Source organism: Pygocentrus nattereri, chromosome 5 (assembly GCF_015220715.1).
Source record: "Pygocentrus nattereri isolate fPygNat1 chromosome 5, fPygNat1.pri, whole genome shotgun sequence".
NCBI lineage: Eukaryota > Metazoa > Chordata > Actinopteri > Characiformes > Serrasalmidae > Pygocentrus > Pygocentrus nattereri.
Window position 1 is genome coordinate 50288420 of NC_051215.1, and position 20000 is coordinate 50308419.

Below are 20000 nucleotides of genomic sequence, written 5' to 3' on the forward strand. Positions count from 1 at the left end.
GTTCTGTGAAGAGGTTCTGTGAAGAGGTTCTGTGAAGAGGTTCGGTGAAGAGGTTCTGTGAAGAGGTTCTGTGAACAGGTCCTGTGAAGAGGTTCGGTGAAGAGGTTCGGTGAAGAGGTCCTGTGAAGAGGTTCGGTGAAGAGGTTCGGTGAAGAGGTTCTGTGAAGAGGTTCTGTAAAGAGGTCCTGTGAAGAGGTTCTGTGAAGAGGTTCTGTGAAGAGGTTCTGTAAAGAGGTCCTGTGAAGAGGTTCTGTGAACAGGTCCTGTGAACAGGTTCTGTGAAGAGGTTCTGTGAAGAGGTCCAGTGAAGTGGTTCTGTGAAGAGGTCCTGTGAAGAGGTCCTGTAAAGAGGTTCTGTGAAGAGGTCCTGTAAAGAGGTTCTGTGAAGAGGTTCTGTGAACAGGTCCTGTGAACAGGTCCTGTGAAGAGGTCCTGTAAAGAGGTTCTGTGAAGAGGTCCTGTGAAGAGGTCCTGTAAAGAGGTTCTGTGAAGAGGTCCTGTGAAGAGGTCCTGTGAAGAGGTTCTGTGAAGAGGTCCTGTGAAGAGGTTCGGTGAAGAGGTTCTGTGAAGAGGTCCTGTGAAGAGGTTCGGTGAAGAGGTTCTGTGAAGAGGTCCTGTGAAGAGGTTCTGTGAAGAGGTCCTGTGAAGAGGTCCTGTGAAGAGGTTCGGTGAAGAGGTTCTGTGAAGAGGTCCTGTGAAGAGGTTCTGTGAAGAGGTCCTGTGAAGAGGTTCGGTGAAGAGGTTCTGTGAAGAGGTCCTGTGAAGAGGTTCTGTGAAGAGGTCCTGTGAAGAGGTCCTGTGAAGAGGTTCGGTGAAGAGGTCCTGTGAAGAGGTTCTGTGAAGAGGTCCTGTGAAGAGGTTCTGTGAAGAGGTTCTGTGAAGAGGTTCTGTGAAGAGGTTCGGTGAAGAGGTTCTGTGAAGAGGTTCTGTGAAGAGGGCTTTCGTGGGGATTTTATTATCAGACAGTAACGGGGCTGCTCCTGAAAGATAAAGCAGCAGGTGGGAGATGTTCCCCTTCCAGCGCAGCTTGAGGTTTGGAGCTGATTTACGGACTGAGTGTGAAAGAATGCGAAGAAGTTCTCCGACTTGAACGCAAGCAAATGACGCGTTATAACGCGCTGATAACATGACGGGAGTTACTTTCTTACCGTTCGTGTTTCAGTTACAGCTTCTCCGAGCAGCACGTCCTCGTCCAAGGACCCTCTTCACAGTCCAGTCTCCGTTTCACTCGCCAGACCCAAGGCTGCGGCGCTCACACGCAGCCGGGATAGAGCAACACCCTGTGCCAGTCAGCGGGGTGTGTGTGGATCTGGTGCTGCTTAGTTCCCCATTTCCAGTCACAGAAGCAGTGGCAGCTCGAGGGGAAGGCAGACTAAAACCAAACATCCATATGTCTTAGTATAAAAATACATGTTGGGACCAGAGCCGTCCACCGTGACACTGACACTGGGCTTGACTTTCTCATCGCTTTAGGTGCCTTTGAACTTTTGAACATAAACTAGACTCGACTGAAAATGAAATAAGCCTTAACCTGAACTTTACATACAAAATAACCCTTCAAAGAAGTTGATGATATGAGTTAGAAGACTACTGCTGCACTCTGAGAAATAAAAGTACGACACTGCCCCACTGTCACCCTCAGGGGTCCATCCCAGCGCCTTCAGTCAGGGAACATAACTGAACCATAATCCACTGAAATGATGTGTTCTAAACTGGACTGACTCCACACACCCCGCCTCGCCTCGCCTCCAGGCTTTTACTCTACTGCTCTGATTTAAAACATTAGTTTATAAAAAGACACAAATATCCACTTTTCCACTGAGAAAAACTGATTTAAGGTTCACACCTGGACCTTAAAACCGCTGCTGCACCTTTGAGGGTGCACCAACATTGTTTGTACCTTGAGACCTGCATGGTGCCTTTATTTCAGAATTTATCAGAAATACAAACAGACTTCAGTGAATGTGGACCAGCCTGGACCTCCCAGAGGTCTGTCCTCCTTCTTTTGAGAAAACCATACAAGGACTAATTTAAAAAGATGTCCCTGGTTTAATCTTCCTGTAGCACCACAGGACAAAACTTATTATCACAGCACAATTAGACGCATTTAGAATAAATAAGGACGAACAATAACTTTACGTCACCGCTCTGTCTTTAGGTTAAACGCTCCTCTCCAGCCTTTACGTCACCGCTCTGTCTTTAGGTTAAACGCTCCTCTCCAGCCTTTACGTCACCGCTCTGTCTTTAGGTTAAACGCTCTTCTCTCCAGCCTTTACGTCACCGCTCTGTCTTTAGGTTAAACGCTCTTCTCTCCAGCCTTTACGTCACCGCTCTGTCTTTAGGTTAAACGCTCTTCTCTCCAGCCTTTACGTCACCGCTCTGTCTTTAGGTTAAACGCTCTTCTCTCCAGCCTTTACGTCACCGCTCTGTCTTTAGGTTAAACGCTCTTCTCTCCAGCCTTTACGTCACCGCTCTGTCTTTAGGTTAAACGCTCTTCTCTCCAGCCTTTACGTCACCGCTCTGTCTTTAGGTTAATACTCTTCTCTCCAGCCTTTACGTCACCGCTCTGTCTTTAGGTTAAACGCTCTTCTCTCCAGCCTTTACGTCACCGCTCTGTCTTTAGGTTAATACTCTTCTCTCTAGCCTTTACGTCACCGCTCTGTCTTTAGGTTAAACGCTCTTCTCTCCAGCCTTTACGTCACCGCTCTGTCTTTAGGTTAAACGCTTTTCTCTCCAGCCTTTACGTCACCGCTCTGTCTTTAGGTTAAACGCTCTTCTCTCCAGCCTTTACGTCACCGCTCTGTCTTTAGGTTAAACGCTCTTCTCTCCAGCCTTTACGTCACCGCTCTGTCTTTAGGTTAAACGCTCTTCTCTCCAGCCTTTACGTCACTGCTCTGTCTTTAGGTTAAACGCTCTTCTCTCCAGCCTTTACGTCACCGCTCTGTCTTTAGGTTAAACGCTCTTCTCTCCAGCCTTTACGTCACCGCTCTGTCTTTAAGTTAAACACTTCTCTCCAGCCTTTACGTCACCGCTCTGTCTTTAGGTTAAACGCTCTTCTCTCCAGCCTTTACGTCACCGCTCTGTCTTTAGGTTAATACTCTTCTCTCCAGCCTTTACGTCACCGCTCTGTCTTTAGGTTAAACGCTCTTCTCTCCAGCCTTTACGTCACCGCTCTGTCTTTAGGTTAATACTCTTCTCTCCAGCCTTTACGTCACCGCTCTGTCTTTAGGTTAATACTCTTCTCTCCAGCCTTTACGTCACCGCTCTGTCTTTAGGTTAATACTCTTCTCTCCAGCCTTTACGTCACCGCTCTGTCTTTAGGTTAAACGCTCTTCTCTCCAGCCTTTACGTCACCGCTCTGTCTTTAGGTTAATACTCTTCTCTCCAGCCTTTACGTCACCGCTCTGTCTTTAGGTTAATACTCTTCTCTCCAGCCTTTACGTCACCGCTCTGTCTTTAGGTTAAACGCACTTCTCTCCAGCCTTTACGTCACCGCTCTGTCTTTAGGTTAAACGTTCTTCTCTCCAGCCTTTACGTCACCGCTCTGTCTTTAGGTTAAACGCTCTTCTCTCCAGCCTTTACGTCACCGCTCTGTCTTTAGGTTAATACTCTTCTCTCCAGCCTTTACGTCACCGCTCTGTCTTTAGGTTAAACGCTCTTCTCTCCAGCCTTTACGTCACCGCTCTGTCTTTAGGTTAAACGCTCTTCTCTCCAGCCTTTACGTCACCGCTCTGTCTTTAGGTTAAACGCTCTTCTCTCCAGCCTTTACGTCACCGCTCTGTCTTTAGGTTAAACGCTCCTCTCCAGCCTTTACGTCACCGCTCTGTCTTTAGGTTAAACGCTCTTCTCTCCAGCCTTTACGTCACCGCTCTGTCTTTAGGTTAAACGCTCTTCTCTCCAGCCTTTACGTCACCGCTCTGTCTTTAGGTTAAACGCTCTTCTCTCCAGCCTTTACGTCACCGCTCTGTCTTTAGGTTAATACTCTTCTCTCCAGCCTTTACGTCACCGCTCTGTCTTTAGGTTAAACGCTCTTCTCTCCAGCCTTTACGTCACCGCTCTGTCTTTAGGTTAAACGCTCTTCTCTCCAGCCTTTACGTCACCGCTCTGTCTTTAGGTTAAACGCTCTTCTCTCCAGCCTCTACGTCACCGCTCTGTCTTTAGGTTAAACGCTCTTCTCTCCAGCCTTTACGTCACTGCTCTGTCTTTAGGTTAAACGCTCTTCTCTCCAGCCTTTACGTCACCGCTCTGTCTTTAGGTTAAACGCTCTTCTCTCCAGCCTTTACGTCACCGCTCTGTCTTTAGGTTAAACGCTCTTCTCTCCAGCCTTTACGTCACCGCTCTGTCTTTAGGTTAAACGCTCTTCTCTCCAGCCTTTACGTCACCGCTCTGTCTTTAGGTTAAACGCTCTTCTCTCCAGCCTTTACGTCACCGCTCTGTCTTTAGGTTAAACGCTCTTCTCTCCAGCCTTTACGTCACTGCTCTGTCTTTAGGTTAATACTCTTCTCTCCAGCCTTTACGTCACCGCTCTGTCTTTAGGTTAAACGCTCTTCTCTCCAGCCTTTACGTCACCGCTCTGTCTTTAGGTTAAACGCTCTTCTCTCCAGCCTTTACGTCACCGCTCTGTCTTTAGGTTAAACGCTCTTCTCTCCAGCCTTTACGTCACCGCTCTGTCTTTAGGTTAAACGCTTTTCTCTCCAGCCTTTACGTCACCGCTCTGTCTTTAGGTTAAACGCTCTTCTCTCCAGCCTTTACGCCACCGCTCTGTCTTTAGGTTAAACGCTTTTCTCTCCAGCCTTTACGTCACCGCTCTGTCTTTAGGTTAATACTCTTCTCTCCAGCCTTTACGTCACCGCTCTGTCTTTAGGTTAATACTCTTCTCTCCAGCCTTTACGTCACCGCTCTGTCTTTAGGTTAAACGCTCTTCTCTCCAGCCTTTACGTCACCGCTCTGTCTTTAGGTTAATACTCTTCTCTCCAGCCTTTACGTCACCGCTCTGTCTTTAGGTTAAACGCTCTTCTCTCCAGCCTTTACGTCACCGCTCTGTCTTTAGGTTAAACGCTCTTCTCTCCAGCCTTTACGTCACCGCTCTGTCTTTAGGTTAAACGCTCTTCTCTCCAGGCTTTACGTCACCGCTCTGTCTTTAGGTTAAACGCTCTTCTCTCCAGCCTTTACGTCACCGCTCTGTCTTTAGGTTAAACGCTCTTCTCTCCAGCCTTTACGTCACCGCTCTGTCTTTAGGTTAAACGCTCTTCTCTCCAGCCTTTACGTCACTGCTCTGTCTTTAGGTTAAACGCTCTTCTCTCCAGGCTTTACGTCACCGCTCTGTCTTTAGGTTAAACGCTCTTCTCTCCAGCCTTTACGTCACCGCTCTGTCTTTAGGTTAAACGCTCTTCTCTCCAGCCTTTACGTCACCGCTCTGTCTTTAGGTTAAACGCTCTTCTCTCCAGCCTTTACGTCACTGCTCTGTCTTTAGGTTAAACGCTTTTCTCTCCAGCCTTTACGTCACCGCTCTGTCTTTAGGTTAATACTCTTCTCTCCAGCCTTTACGTCACCGCTCTGTCTTTAGGTTAATACTCTTCTCTCCAGCCTTTACGTCACCGCTCTGTCTTTAGGTTAAACGCTCTTCTCTCCAGCCTTTACGTCACCGCTCTGTCTTTAGGTTAATACTCTTCTCTCCAGCCTTTACGTCACCGCTCTGTCTTTAGGTTAAACGCTCTTCTCTCCAGCCTTTACGTCACTGCTCTGTCTTTAGGTTAAACGCTCTTCTCTCCAGCCTTTACGTCACCGCTCTGTCTTTAGGTTAAACGCTCTTCTCTCCAGCCTTTACGTCACCGCTCTGTCTTAGGTTAAACGCTCTTCTCTCCAGGCTTTACGTCACCGCTCTGTCTTTAGGTTAAACGCTCTTCTCTCCAGCCTTTACGTCACCCGCTCTGTCTTTAGGTAAAACGCTCTTCTCTCCAGCCTTTACGTCACCGCTCTGTCTTTAGGTTAAACGCTCTTCTCTCCAGCCTTTACGTCACTGCTCTGTCTTTAGGTTAAACGCTCTTCTCTCCAGGCTTTACGTCACCGCTCTGTCTTTAGGTTAAACGCTCTTCTCTCCAGCCTTTACGTCACCGCTCTGTCTTTAGGTTAAACACTTCTCTCCAGCCTTTACGTCACCGCTCTGTCTTTAGGTTAAACGCTCTTCTCTCCAGCCTTTACGTCACACACCATTTCAGTGTGTTGTTAACAGTAAAGGGAAGATTGCCTTGCTATCACCAAGTTAAGAACATGGCTCAAGCAATTTAAAATCAATGGTTTTGCAAATATGGGCTACTGCTAAACATTTTGGATGCACTGAAGCCTTATTATAAAATAGTAATATAAAAGACGTCATTTTGGTTAAAGGAAAGGCAATTAAAAACAAATCCACCCAACAAGAATGATCGAAAACTCATTCTCACTAAAAAATTTATAAATCAGAGTTTTAGTACATCTGTCATGGCCATGCTAACATTAATATGAATAACAGAAGAGAAGAGCACAGCTTGTGCGTGTAACACTTTTATTGAAGCTACAAAAATACAAAACCAAGGTTTAGAGGACATGAATGTATATAAGAGCAGCTTCAACGACACAGATAAATGCCATACACAACAGAAAAGAACACTAAGCCTGGGCAGCTGAGGCCTCACTTACAGAGAGCCAGAGGATGGACACACATGCCAAAAAACAAAGAAACAAAAAAAAACTGGTATAAAAGATCTGATAAAAAAAAAAAAACTTTATTACTGAAACGTCATGCAGATGGTTCCGTGGAACATCCTGCAGTTTATCACTTCAAAAATAAAAACCGTGTGAAATAGCTGGGTCTACCTTGGTAAGCCCAAATCATATTTATAGCACAGTGTAGTAAAACAAAAGTTTTACAGAAACATAAACTCAACACAAAACCAAATAACATGGATTATGTATGTTTCAAAAGCAGCCAGTGGTCCAGCAGCGCTGAAGGATGAAAGCAGACCAGAAGAATGAGACAAAACACAAAGCCTAAATGTGCTGTGAATGAATTTGAAATGGGTGCATTCCCACTATCTGACCTGAAAAATTAAACATAACATATAAAATTTACACAGGCCACTCTGACATGGTTACTTCCTCTCTAATATGAAAATGAACAGTAACCATCTGTTAAGGTGGAGGTCTTCTCTGAAGAGGGTGGGCACTCTTTTCACTCAGAAAATCAACAACACGTGTCATTTGAGCAGGGGCACCTAAACTTTTGCACGTGTGTGTGCGTGTGTGTGTGTGTGTGTGCGTGCGTGTGTGTGTGTGTGTGTGCGCATGTGTGTGTGTGCGTGTATAAATGCAAGGAAGTCTGAAACATGCACATCAGGCACTTTTCATCCAGTAATTCCGATAAGCGTATGGGTGCAGTGTGTGTGCAGATGGGGTGACTCAGTCATGTCTTCAGCTTCAGTGTTTGGGCAGCATGACGGAGCTTTGTGCCACGGCCTGCAGCAACACAGAGAGACACAAAGGCATGAAACACACATCAAAACCACACACGTCTACTGTGTTTGTGTGTTTGACTGTACTGCAGGGTTGATGGTGGAGCTCAGAATTGAACAACGTCTACATGCATTCACCAGCATCCTAGTGAAGGACGTCTCCTCTGGTAAACATACTGGCATCGATTCTTCTTAAATCTCTTATCCTAAAATCTAAACTGTAAAGCCAACCCTGATCTTAGGATAGCAACTCAGCTGTGTGAAGGTGTAGATGCGGCGTTTCTAAAAACAAATGTAATGCTGAAATCACAATAGCCTTTAACGCTGGCCGAGCTGTGAAGTCTGTGTTAACAGCTGGTGTTCATCACGATAGGGTGGCTCTCAAGACTCTAAATGATGTCTCCTCTCTCCTCCATCCTTGACCTTCAAGGATATATCAATTCTTTAAATGTGCATGAGGAAAGAGGAGAGAGGAGGCTTCCAGGACAAGGAAACACATGCATCGCTAAAGTCTTTAATGCCATGCGTGAAGGACATCATTTGGTAAACACGTCTGCCATCCATTCCTCTTAAATCTCTAATCCTTAAACTTCTGTCTTGCATCCTTAGAGGGAGGAGTTAAGATGTGAGAAAAGAGCGCAAGGAAAGGAATTGAGGATGAATAATTAAAAGATATGAGATGCATCTATAATCATCGGAATGTCCACCAAGTAAAAACACTTTCCGAGCTGTACTACTGTATAATTTAAACTGAAAAACAGGTTTTCACGTAAAAATAAAACTTAAACCTCAGCATCTCTAAACTTACTGCTGTTTTTCACTGAATAAAAAAATCTAAAAGAATTATTGCACTCAGAAAAAATGACTAAAGTGTCACTGGGGTGGTCTCCAAGGGTACATCTTCAGTACTTTTAGTTAAGGAATGTAACTGTACCATAATCCATTGCAATCTTAATTATTTAACTTGTATTCCACACTCCATCTTAACTCCACACAATCTTATCTCTGGCCTTCTACTTCACTGCTCTGTTGGATGTTAAAACCACTGTTGTACCTTTGACAGCACAACTACACTGTTTTTACCTTGATGAACAAAAACTACCTGCACAGGTTTCTGTGCTTTATTCTTATTTTTGAGTTATAGTTGTGGGTGATTAGTTGCAACCTCAATGGGAGAATGAAGCATTACCGAGTGAGCTTGTTTAGACCTTAACACGTTTTTCATGTCTCTGTTTTTTTTCTAGATATTCTTTGCCAGGATTACATTTACACTTTCAACTACAATGCATCTCCACTTTGACCAGACAAGATCTAATCTTATTTTCCTGAAAGCACAGGAACCTCAAAACAGTAAAAGTTTTGGTCAAAAAGAACCGATAAAAGTGTGCGGGGGGGGGGGGGGGGGGGGGGGGGGGGGTTTTGGGGGGGTGCTGCATGCCTGTGGTGCTGAATTTGGTCAGGAGGTCTTTTACCACCTCTGAACGTGGTTTCTGATCGTAAACTTATCACAGTGCATCCGCAATGGCGTTTTCATTTGGCTTTTCATGCACTCAAATGAAATCCGAATGTGATCCAATCACCAAAATGCACAGGTTGATGCAAGGTGTAAATAGCCTTAATGACTCCTCTATAACTCTTACTAAACTTCTTTATCTACAACTTCTATCAACTACAGCTCTTCTACAACACCTACTAAAGCTGGTTGTGATCCTGTACTAGTTTTGTAGATGAAGGACAAGGACAAGGTAGGGAATCCTCACCAGAATAATTTTGGCCAGTGTGTAGCAGAACACTTAATCTTCACTTCACTTCCAGGGGGTTTAGTTAGTCAAGCACAGTGTTGGACAGTAACTGAGTACCTGAGTAACTGAGTAAATGTAATTGGTTTCTGTACTTTAGTATTTTTGGTGTATCTGTACTGAAGTTTCTCCGTTCTGGGCGTCTTTTTCCTTTCACTCCACTACATTTCAGAGTCTAATATCCGACTTTTTCCTCCTACATTTTGAGAAATCTGTCGTTCCTTTTGGTTTCTGTGTGTATAAAAACGTCACATGTCAAAACGAAAGAAGCGCAAAGCCAGAGCACCAATCAGGGCCCAGCGGTCACTTTGTTTAGAGCTGGTTTTGACCTGTTGGTCAGACCGACCCAGTGCAGCACGCGGTTCAACGTCAGCGCAGCAGCGTAAAACTTTGGGAGAGTCTGTTCAACATAAATGATGAACTAACCTAACTTTGTGTAAATAGAGCACAATATAGAAATATGTCCACATATGCAGTCGAGACTGACGCGGCTTTTTTCTGAATTTCTACAAACACCATTTCATTTTATAGTAAATGAGTTTGGGCTGGTTTATGTTTATGAACAGACGCCTACAGATCAACATAGTAAAGGAGCTCATCTGTGATCCTGAGTTTAAAGCCAGTTTTTATTCAACTTAAACTTGGAACTAAGTTGTAAATAAATCTGAAACTGAAACTTTGCTTGTGTGTAAAAAGTGATTTCAGAGCCACTCGGTTCTCCCTGATGGAAACTGTTTACCTTCAGTGTTTTGTGCTTCTGATCATTTTAATAGACGTCAGCGTCACTAATTAATGACGTTCTATTAAAAGACTGGTTTACCAAGAGAGACGCTGGAGGACTTTCACCTGAAATGAGTTCATGAAGCCAGTCTGGTTATAAAAATGATAACAGGACATCAGAGCCAGAATTACTCTTTTAGTACTTTTACTTTATACTTAAGTACATTTGAAGGGAAATACTTTAGTACTTTTACTCAAGTGGAGGTCCAAAGGGAGGAACTTCTACTTTTACTGGAGGAATATTTTACCTTGGGAGTCTCGACTTTAACTCAAGTACATGTTCTGTGTACTTCGTCCACCTCTGGTCAAGCACAATCTAGTGCCTTCACATTGGAAGCTCAGTTTGCCATCATGAGTTTATCTGATGATGGACTTAGATTCGTTCATCTTACTTGCTGGAATTCTTTGTATATGTGACCCACCCACAGATCACACAGGGTCTACAGGATGAGCTGGATTCCAACACAAGCAGCGTTACTCAGATGTGGGTTGGGTTCATTACAACGTGAATTGAGTATGTTGGGTGTTGAACGCCAGCCAACATTTCCAAGCCTGGCAGGGTCATCATCATGAAAGGCAGGAATCTCACTGTCTCTGAGTGGCTGTGGAACACTTACTCTATGTCCGGCGATGGTGTGCTCCCAGTCCATCTGGCAGATCACCGGGATGGCCGTTAGCAGGATGCTGCTGGCTTTGTTGGCGTTCTCCTTCATGGTCTTCATGACGTTATCCACACAAACCTGGACAAGCCACACAAACAAAACGCGGTTACAGACTCTCTGTTTAAGACCTCATTTCTGTTTATTTAAATTGTGTTGTGCACATATTTCTCTGTTCTCAATTTTAAAAATTACGCAATTGTCCTTTCTTAATAAAAAAAAACAAACATTAAATTACTGTCACCCTTGTGTCCACTTCCCTACCCTTTATCCAGTAAATAGCAGAGGTTCCCCCTATAATGTTGAATGATGCAGAATACATAAATAAAGGAATCATTTCTCTACATAAAATCCTTCATTTCTCCATATAAAGAAAATAAATAAAATATTATATTAAAATAATAATATTATTAGATTAATGTGGATAGGGGGCAGTCGTGGGCTGGAGGTTAGGGAACCAGCCTTGCGACCGGAAGGTTGCCGGGTTCGATCCTCTGAGGCGATGGTCTGTGATTAAGGTGTCTGTTAGCAAGGCACTTAAACTCCAACTGCTCCCTGGGCACTGCGGATAAGGCTACCCACTGCCTCTGCTCACTGACCACTAGTGTGTATGTGGTGTTTCACTGCACGGACGCGTTAGACTGCGTATGTGAAATCTCCCCATTGCAGGACTGATGTAATCATCTGAAGTACATGACTGCATTTTGTTATTCATTTTTGTTTGTCATACTTTCCATTTCCCTGTTTTTACGTCAATCTATACTCCCAATGAAACAGCTGCAAACATATTAACAGCATGAAACTAGTCACTGGGGTTTAGCACTGACTAATATAAATTACAACCAGACACCGTCCACAAAACGCCACGAAACACATAATGACACGCTGTTGGAACTGTGTCTGCAATAATGTGGACACCAACACGTAGTTAATCAATATTAAGTATAAAAATGTACCACGTTTAAAGAAATAGCCAGATAATGAGCGAGTCCTTCTGCCAGTGAACCGTGTTTGCACAACCGACACTTTCAGTTTCTTTTCCACCATCTGATGTTCACACGGAGTGTAAAATTAACATCCTCAATATGATTTATTTATCCACAATATTAATAATAATTATTATTATTTCTACTGCTGCTACTTCTATGATGTTTGAGCACCACACACACACACACACAACGTATGTGTACATAATGCATGTACACAATGATCATTTACATCTTCAGCTCAGTAGCTTTGAACATTTTCAAGAAATTTCGTCTCTTACCATAAGCATGAAGCAACCATGGAAATGTGTGGTGTAACTTAACAATGGAAAGGAGTGAAGTGCAGGGGTGGAAATATGTGTAGTGACCATGGAAACGGATAAGCTGCAACAATGATGATGGGAATAGCATGACCATGGAAATGGGGGTAGTCCTTAGTGTACTTTCCTAGGTATAGTTCCAATGTGCATCTGATCCAGCCAACCAACGACTTCCATAGAAGCCAACTCGGGGAGCAGTGCGACGTATTGTGGTTGGAACTCACATCAGCTGGAAGGCAGATCTACAAGATCAGGGCTGGTGACCACTGGTGAAATTTAAGCATGGCTGTGAGTGTAGCCCATCACCCGAGAGACTGGCCGGGCTTGTTGATCTACATGAGAACAGAACCGCCTATTCCGACAAACATTTGACTACAGGACGCTGAATGGCTGTGAACATTGTAGTCTATTTAACCCCAGTCAGCAAACATCCTTGTAGAAAACAGTGTGTGCGGCGCGGAGAAAAGGTGTGGGTGTGTATGTCTATGTTTAGATTCTTTTCCCATCATCCAGACTATGACAGATGGACAGTAATATGCAGAGTAGACTTCCACTGTTTTTAATTTACTTACAAATTTAAACCACAAACTGTACATCAAAGGTTCCCAACTTATGGTCTGTGGATCAGTACCAGGTTGTGAATGCAGGGCCGCAATAAGACACTGAGCGAGGGGAGTTGGAAGCCTGACTGCTGAACTCAATTATATTATTATTATTATTATTATTATTATTATTATTATTATTATGTATGGAATTCATACTTACAATAATACTTATAACAGTATTTTTATTTAAGGCTTTATTCTTACATTAAAATATTCATAATCTAATTTTATATCATTTTAAACATCACATCTCTGTACGGCCTCACACACCTGGTTCCTAATGGCAATTTTGAGTTCAGCCCTGTAATGGATTGGTGACCTATACAGGGTGTATTTCAGGAGGATAGGTGGCTTAGTGTGTGTGTGTGTGTGTGTGTGTGTGTGTGTGTGTGTGTGTGTGTGTGTGTGTGTACAAACAATTATTTTAATGTTACTGACATCACCATTTGTTCATTTTAATGAACAAAAATTATACAAAGATGTATCAAGCATCACTCAATCTAAAATACCACATAAAGCACAAATTCGCCGCCACTGAGGATGCTAATGCAGCCACCCTCCCCACCTCGCCGGCCAACTCCACCCTCCCCACCTCCCCCTTCAGCTGTATGATCAGTGAGTCAGAGTGAGTCAGCCTCCTCAGCAACTGCCAACGGGGAAAGACAGAGAGAGAGACGGAGCGCTGATGGGGCCGGAAGGATGTAGTGTGGGCGGGAGAGGAGGGTAGGCTGGAGGTCACTGGAAGGAACTCGGAAGGAGGTTTTAAAATGCAGCAGGAACGTTTGTTTGCCAAAATACACTAATAACACCTGGCAAATGGGTCGGTAGTCCGGCTAACGGAACACATCGTCTGCAGGGTGTCTGCTGAAGATGCATCAATCAACACTGACACAATCTCGGTGTCAACACAAAGGCTTATGTAATATCTTATAAAAGGACAGACAAAGAACTGAGAAATAATGTGTTCAGTAAAACAATGTGTACAAAATAGGCTTATAAAGGAATGTTCACGCAGCCACATTCAAAACATATACAGAATTTAATGTAGCGTAATTCATGGCCAACATTTAGCTGATGATGCACTACATAAGCACAAAATGAAAACACACCATTGTGGTTACAATACAAATTACGGAGTAAAATGCATCCAGACCTGAGCTTTAGCAAGAAGATAACATTCCACAAAATGCAGTTAACTGCACTTGAACTCACTGAAAATAGGAAAAATAGGAATTAATTAACATAAACTAATAAAACCTGCGAAGAATCTGGGGATGCGTCATCTTCCAGGTGGCTTATTCAAACAAATGTCTCACTCATTTTCCAATATCTGTACTTAAATTTAACTATTTAATTTAACTACTGAACAGGTTTGCTCATCCTTGCATCGTATACTGCAGATGGCATTCCTGCAGCAACAGCTTTAACTAGTTCATTTAATGGTGTATTTCACAAGAGTCACTTGTCGCTTCTTAGTGTGAGGTGTAAGATCGATAATATCGACATGCATTCTGAGAACACAGTTAGAGTCTGTACAACAAAGTTTAAAGACCTTTATTCTGTTAGAGCTCTGACTGCTTTCATCATGATCTTTAAACAATGCTAATCAGTGCCAAGGTCACCGGACACCAATCCCTGAGCTCCTAATCTGCTCTACACTGTACTGAGCTCCCTACAGACCAAGTTCTCATACCGAACACGCCATGTTAACACAACTGCTAGTCCACCAGATCTACTCGAGTCATGTTTATCTTTGATAAGTGTCTTTGAGGCTGATATTAAATCACAATTCACATAACTATTTATTTTAACTACACTACATCCCAGAGGAGAACAGGCTTCCCTTGTGAGTCTTTGATGCTTCTCAGTGGTTCTTAGGATGGTTTTCCTTCGAGCCTCGGTTCCTCTGATTTGTTCTTCCCCATGTTTTTCCTTTTGAAACTTTGTTCTTCCCAGCACTCTTATTCATGCTCCTGGGGATTTTTTTCTCCCACTCTCCTACAGATTTGCCCTGTACTGAAACTGTAGTATTATCACAAGTGACCTAATTGACTACAGTCCGATCGCACGGACACCTGCAGGGTAAACAGGTCCACAGAAGACGCCTACACCACTGCCCCACCTTGAGCACCTGGGGAACTATGTAAGCACGCTTCTGACTTCAGACTTTAGATCTGCCTTAAACACAGTTCTTCTGGGCAGACTGGTCACTAAGCTCACTGGCACAGAACTCTCCAATACATCAGCAACTGGATCAAGGACTTTCTGTCTAACTGCACTCAGACCGTTAGACTTGGACCCCACCACCCCTCCACCACCATCACACTCAGCACTGGTGCTCCACAGGTTTGCATGTTGAGCACCCTTCTCTATGGCCTCTACGCCCATGACTGTGTCCCCACTAATTCCACCAACATTATAACTAAATTCCAAGGACTTCTACAAACCAAGATCCGTTATACATCAACTTTAACAATTTAATAACAATTTATATATTCATATGAACTGTAAATAGAATTACAACTATTCATAAATGTACAATATCTTCATGAATATCACAGCAGTTAGATTATTTTATATACTTTATATATTTTTATATATACACTTTATATATTTTATATTTTTTACTTTAGCATTTCAACCTTTTACTTCTATTATCTTGCGTTTTATTTTAGCCTGGAGTTGTAGTCAATTCTGTTGTACTCTGTGTAACGACAGTAAAGACTCAAACTGCAATTAGACATCACTGCAATGGCACTCCGTGTCCACTTATTTATCTCTGCTGCTGTACTGAACCAGTGCCCCCACTATATCACCCCTAGACTATATCACCCCTAGACTATATCACCCCTAACCCATGTCACTCTATACATTACCAGTATTAATATGTACACCTTCTACCTCGCACTCATGCAGCTGTTATTTGCACCTTCTATTCATTGTTTACGTTACTTTTGGGAGTTAACTGGACCATCAGTACAACGTTTCATTCTATCTGTCTATCTACCTGTCTGTCTGTCTGTCCATCTCTCTCTCCATCTATCTGTCTGTCTGTCTGTCTGTCTGTCCATCTCTCTCTCCATCTATCTGTCTACCTCTCTCTCCATCTGTCTGTCTATCTGTCCTTCTATCTGTCGGTCTGTCTATCTGTCCATCTCTCTCTCCATCTATCTGTCTGTCTGTCCTTCTATCTGTCTGTCCTTCTATCTGTCTGTCCATCTCTCTCTCCATCTATCTGTCTATCTGTCTGTCCTTCTATCTGTCTGTCTATCTGTCCATCTCTCTCTCCATCTATCTGTCTGTCTTTCTATCTGTCTGTCCGTCTATCTGTCCGTCTGTCCATCTCTCTCTATGTGTCTGTCTGTCTGTCTGTCCATCTGTCTGACTGTCTGTCTGTCCATCTCTCTCTCCATCTGTCTGTCTGTCTGTCTGTCTGTCTGTCCATCTCTCTCTCCATCTATCTGTCTGTCTGTCTGTCTGTCCGTCCATCTATCTGTCTGTCTGTCTGTCTGTCTGTCTGTCCGTCTGTCTGTCCATCTATCTGTCTGTCTGTCTGTCTGTCCGTCTGTCTGTCCATCTCTCTCTCCATCTATCTGTCTACCTCTCTCTCCATCTGTCTGTCTAGACAGACAATCTGTCCTTCTATCTGTCTGTCTGTCTGTCTGTCTGTCTGTCTGTCTATCTGTCCATCTCTCTCTCCATCTATCTGTCTGTCTGTCCTTCTATCTGTCTGTCTGTCTGTCTGTCTGTCTATCTGTCCATCTCTCTCTCCATCTATCTGTCTATCTGTCTGTCCTTCTATCTGTCTGTCTATCTGTCCATCTCTCTCTCCATCTATCTGTCTGTCTTTCTATCTGTCTGTCCGTCTATCTGTCTGTCCGTCTATCTGTCTGTCTGTCCATCTCTCTCTATGTGTCTGTCTGTCTGTCTGTCCATCTGTCTGACCGTCTGTCTGTCCATCTCTCTCTCCATCTATCTGTCTGTCTGTCTGTCTGTCTGTCCATCTCTCTCTCCATCTATCTGTCTGTCTGTCCGTCTATCTGTCTGTCTGTCCATCTCTCTCTCCATCTATCTGTCTGTCTGTCCATCTCTCTCTATCTATGTGTCTGTCTGTCCATCTCTCTCTCCATCTATCTCTCTGTCCCTCTCTCTCTCCATCTATCTGTCTGTCCATCTCTCTCTCCATCTGTCCGTCTCTCTGTCTGTCCGTCTCTCTGTCTGTCCGTCTCTCTGTCTGTCTAAAGGAATCTTATTTTATTGCTAATTCTTTGTTGAAAAATAGGACGTATTCATTTTTATCCAAACAGAGCAGAGTTTGAGCCTCTGAGTGAGCTGTGCAGGAGAACATGGGGCTGGATTAATCCAGCTAGCTGACAGACTGCAGCATTATTCCTTTCCTTGGCATTACATCCTGAACACGCCGTAACCGCTGGCAGCCTCACAGGAGTTTAAAAAAACATTTCTTCTCAAGGATTCATTGTCCTAAGCAGATTCTCAGTATGCCACTGAATCAGTATTGAGGTGTCATTCAGCTAAATGCCTGTTCTGAGGAATGCTGAGCTGTTCTGGGTTCTCTGTAAAGCCTTTCACCACAGATGGGATGATCAGCACAGCATTTAACCAACACAGGACAAAAATCCCAATTTACCAAATACACTGATTCAAAATACCTGATGTCATTAACTGTTTTTAGTCCATTTTCAAGGATTAAAGCAAGTTTTTAATTAAATCAAGTGTATAAGATCCACTCTGTGTAACTTTGGAGGAGCGGGTACGAAGCACCTGAGAACTGCGTAATGCTTTACGACACCACGTCACACCCCAACAACGCAGCTAGCTATAAGAAGAGCAAGAGAGTAAATCTCAGACTGGCTTTTACTCTCTGGCAAAAGCTAAAAGAGACAAAAGGAGTTTTGTAGTTTTTCCAGATGCTGAAAGTCATCTAACCTCAGTTCCGGAAAAAAGAGAATATTATTCATTATCAGGGATTTCTGTTTGCTTAATATAGAAAATAATTACAGATTCACTGTTTCAGTCCTTTAATGATGCTATGGGCGTATCTGACAATGCGTAGTGAAATCACAACATGAGGAAAGACTGAAAAAGACCTGACTAAATCTGCCTTGTACATCTGGTGGTTGCTGAAGTTTTGTTGACCACAACACTGCAAGTGTGTTCTAGCTGTACTGGGAAAACTGCTTTATAGCTGATTATCTCATGTACGAATGTTCAGCGTCCAAGGGCTGAACCTTCTACGCCATTCAGAATAACAACTTTGTGCCTGGAAAAAGATGAGCCCACCCAAACATCAGAGGATAAAAAAAAACCCTAAAACCTTCACTACATTAGGCTCTTGCTGCTCTGGACCACACGCTTCAACTCTAACAATCAGGTAACCTGAGAAGTCCAATATTTCTTTAAATTAAAGTGAAAAATGTAATTGCCCCTGTCCCCTCATCATACCCCAAATATATGATAACAGCCAAGACATATTTGGCATCTTAAGTTTGCTTCCTTAGTTTCAGCACTGGAGCTAAAATAAAGCTAAAATGTAACGGAAGCTGTATAACTTAGCACTGTGGAAACTCCAAGCCCAAGTCACACACACTTGCCTCAAACCATATTGACTTGTTAAATCAACTCAAATAGACCTGGTGATGAGGTTTCTGATGCTGTATGACATGCTGTGGTTTAGAAATATGGACAAAGAACATCAAATAGCTTAAAAACAGTACCAGTCATCTTCACACCTGAATTCTCTTATTTGTCCACTTTCATACACAAATTCCTCCCATTCAAAAACTACCTCTATAAAATGCTGCATTAGAAAATAATACAAACACACTTACTGCCTCCTCGTGCTCTTTCCAGCAGTCATAGTCTGTTGCCATGGCGATGCTGGCATAGCACAGGCCAACCTCCTTAGCCAGGATGACCTCGGGGACGGTGGTCATGTTGATGACGTCAGCACCCCACTGGCGGAACATAAGGCTTTCGGCGCGAGAGGAGAAGCGCGGGCCCTCAATGGTCAGCATTGTCCCACGGGGGTGATAACGTATACCCAAACCCTTCACCACGTCTATTAACACCTGAGATCAACACACACACACACACACACACAGCATTGTACTGTCACGCTCTATTTAAAGTGTTTTTGGAAATGACGTTTAAGTTTATTAAACATAAACTCAGTCACAACACCTAAAAGGGTCTCTTCATGAAACAGCCAATCAAAACAGTAATAACGCATCACGTGATCACAACAAAGATCGAGCGGCATACTTACAATCAACTAATGTCACCAGAACAATGGACAAGAGAGTAAAACATAAGATGGGTTACTGGTGGCTTGGCAAGGAGACCCCAGTCTCTCAAAGAGGACCGTTTTTTCTCTTGACAGTTTCCTGAGCCATGACAGCGAACAAGTCTAACTGTCCAGCTAACAGGAGCAACTGTTCACGCAGCTTAAACGTGTAAACAGAGAGCTGCTTGTGCCACCATTCATTCTTCTCTAGCCTGCTGTTATCGTAATCATTCATTTCTCTTCTCATTTTACACAGAGCTCAGCTCACTTTGGGCCCCAATGGATGAAAACGATCACAAAAGGACGGGATGGAGATGTGGTCCTCCGTTAACTTATGGTGCTGCCAGGGTAGATGAGGCCAAACAACAGTTTCTTAGTCTCAACTGTCCAGAGATCATCATTCAAACAATTTCCATCTTAGTGCTGTGTGGAAAACTTCAGTTGTGCATCTATATTGTATTTTTAGAGCACAGGCTGCTTCCTTCCTGATTTTACATGTAGGGCAAAGTCATTCAATCTCCTTCTGCCTCACACACTTTCATGTTGATCAACACACGACTTGCCTGTAATTCCTGAGGCTCTTGAAGACTTCATCTAGTAGACTTAGTTTGCCTTAGGGCTGAAATTGGTGATGCAGCCTGGTCTACACAGAACATTAGTTTAGATTTTTCTTCTGTTGTAGATGATCTTTCACACAGTGGAGTGCAGACCACAGATAGCTGGGAATAGCTGCAACACCCTTACCAGGCCTGTAGGCATCAACAGCCTTTCTTTGGAGAACCTCAGAGACCTGTAACCACATCACAGCTGCTACAGCCAAACCAGACAACAGGTTTACGATGATTTTGTCATTCAGAATATGTTTACATTATTTGCCAATTATCTGACTAGTTCTGGAACACAATTCTAATTTCAGGCATCTCTTGCAATGATAAATACAATTAAATTATATTTCTGTCCATTTAAATATTACAGTTGAGTCCACAAGTGAGCTTTAATTACCAGTATTGTTGACACTTTCCTGTGTGATTTAGTAGTAAAGAGCTATGAAATTCTA

At 43.3% G+C, this 20000-nt stretch overlaps 1 protein-coding gene across 1 annotated transcript in view; it reads right to left on the reverse strand.

The window, feature by feature from the left end:
- Positions 1 to 6527: 6527 nt before the first annotated feature.
- Positions 6528 to 20000, reverse strand: part of LOC108410808 (methylthioadenosine phosphorylase) — a 27277-nt gene continuing 13804 nt past the window's right edge. The window contains exons 6-8 of the mRNA XM_037538677.1: positions 18489 to 18728; positions 10687 to 10809; positions 6528 to 7494 (exon numbers count right to left, since the gene is read on the reverse strand). Of these exons, the coding sequence (XP_037394574.1) occupies positions 7456 to 7494; positions 10687 to 10809; positions 18489 to 18728 (402 nt within the window). The 3' untranslated portion in view covers positions 6528 to 7455. The remainder of the gene's footprint in view (positions 7495 to 10686; positions 10810 to 18488; positions 18729 to 20000) is intronic.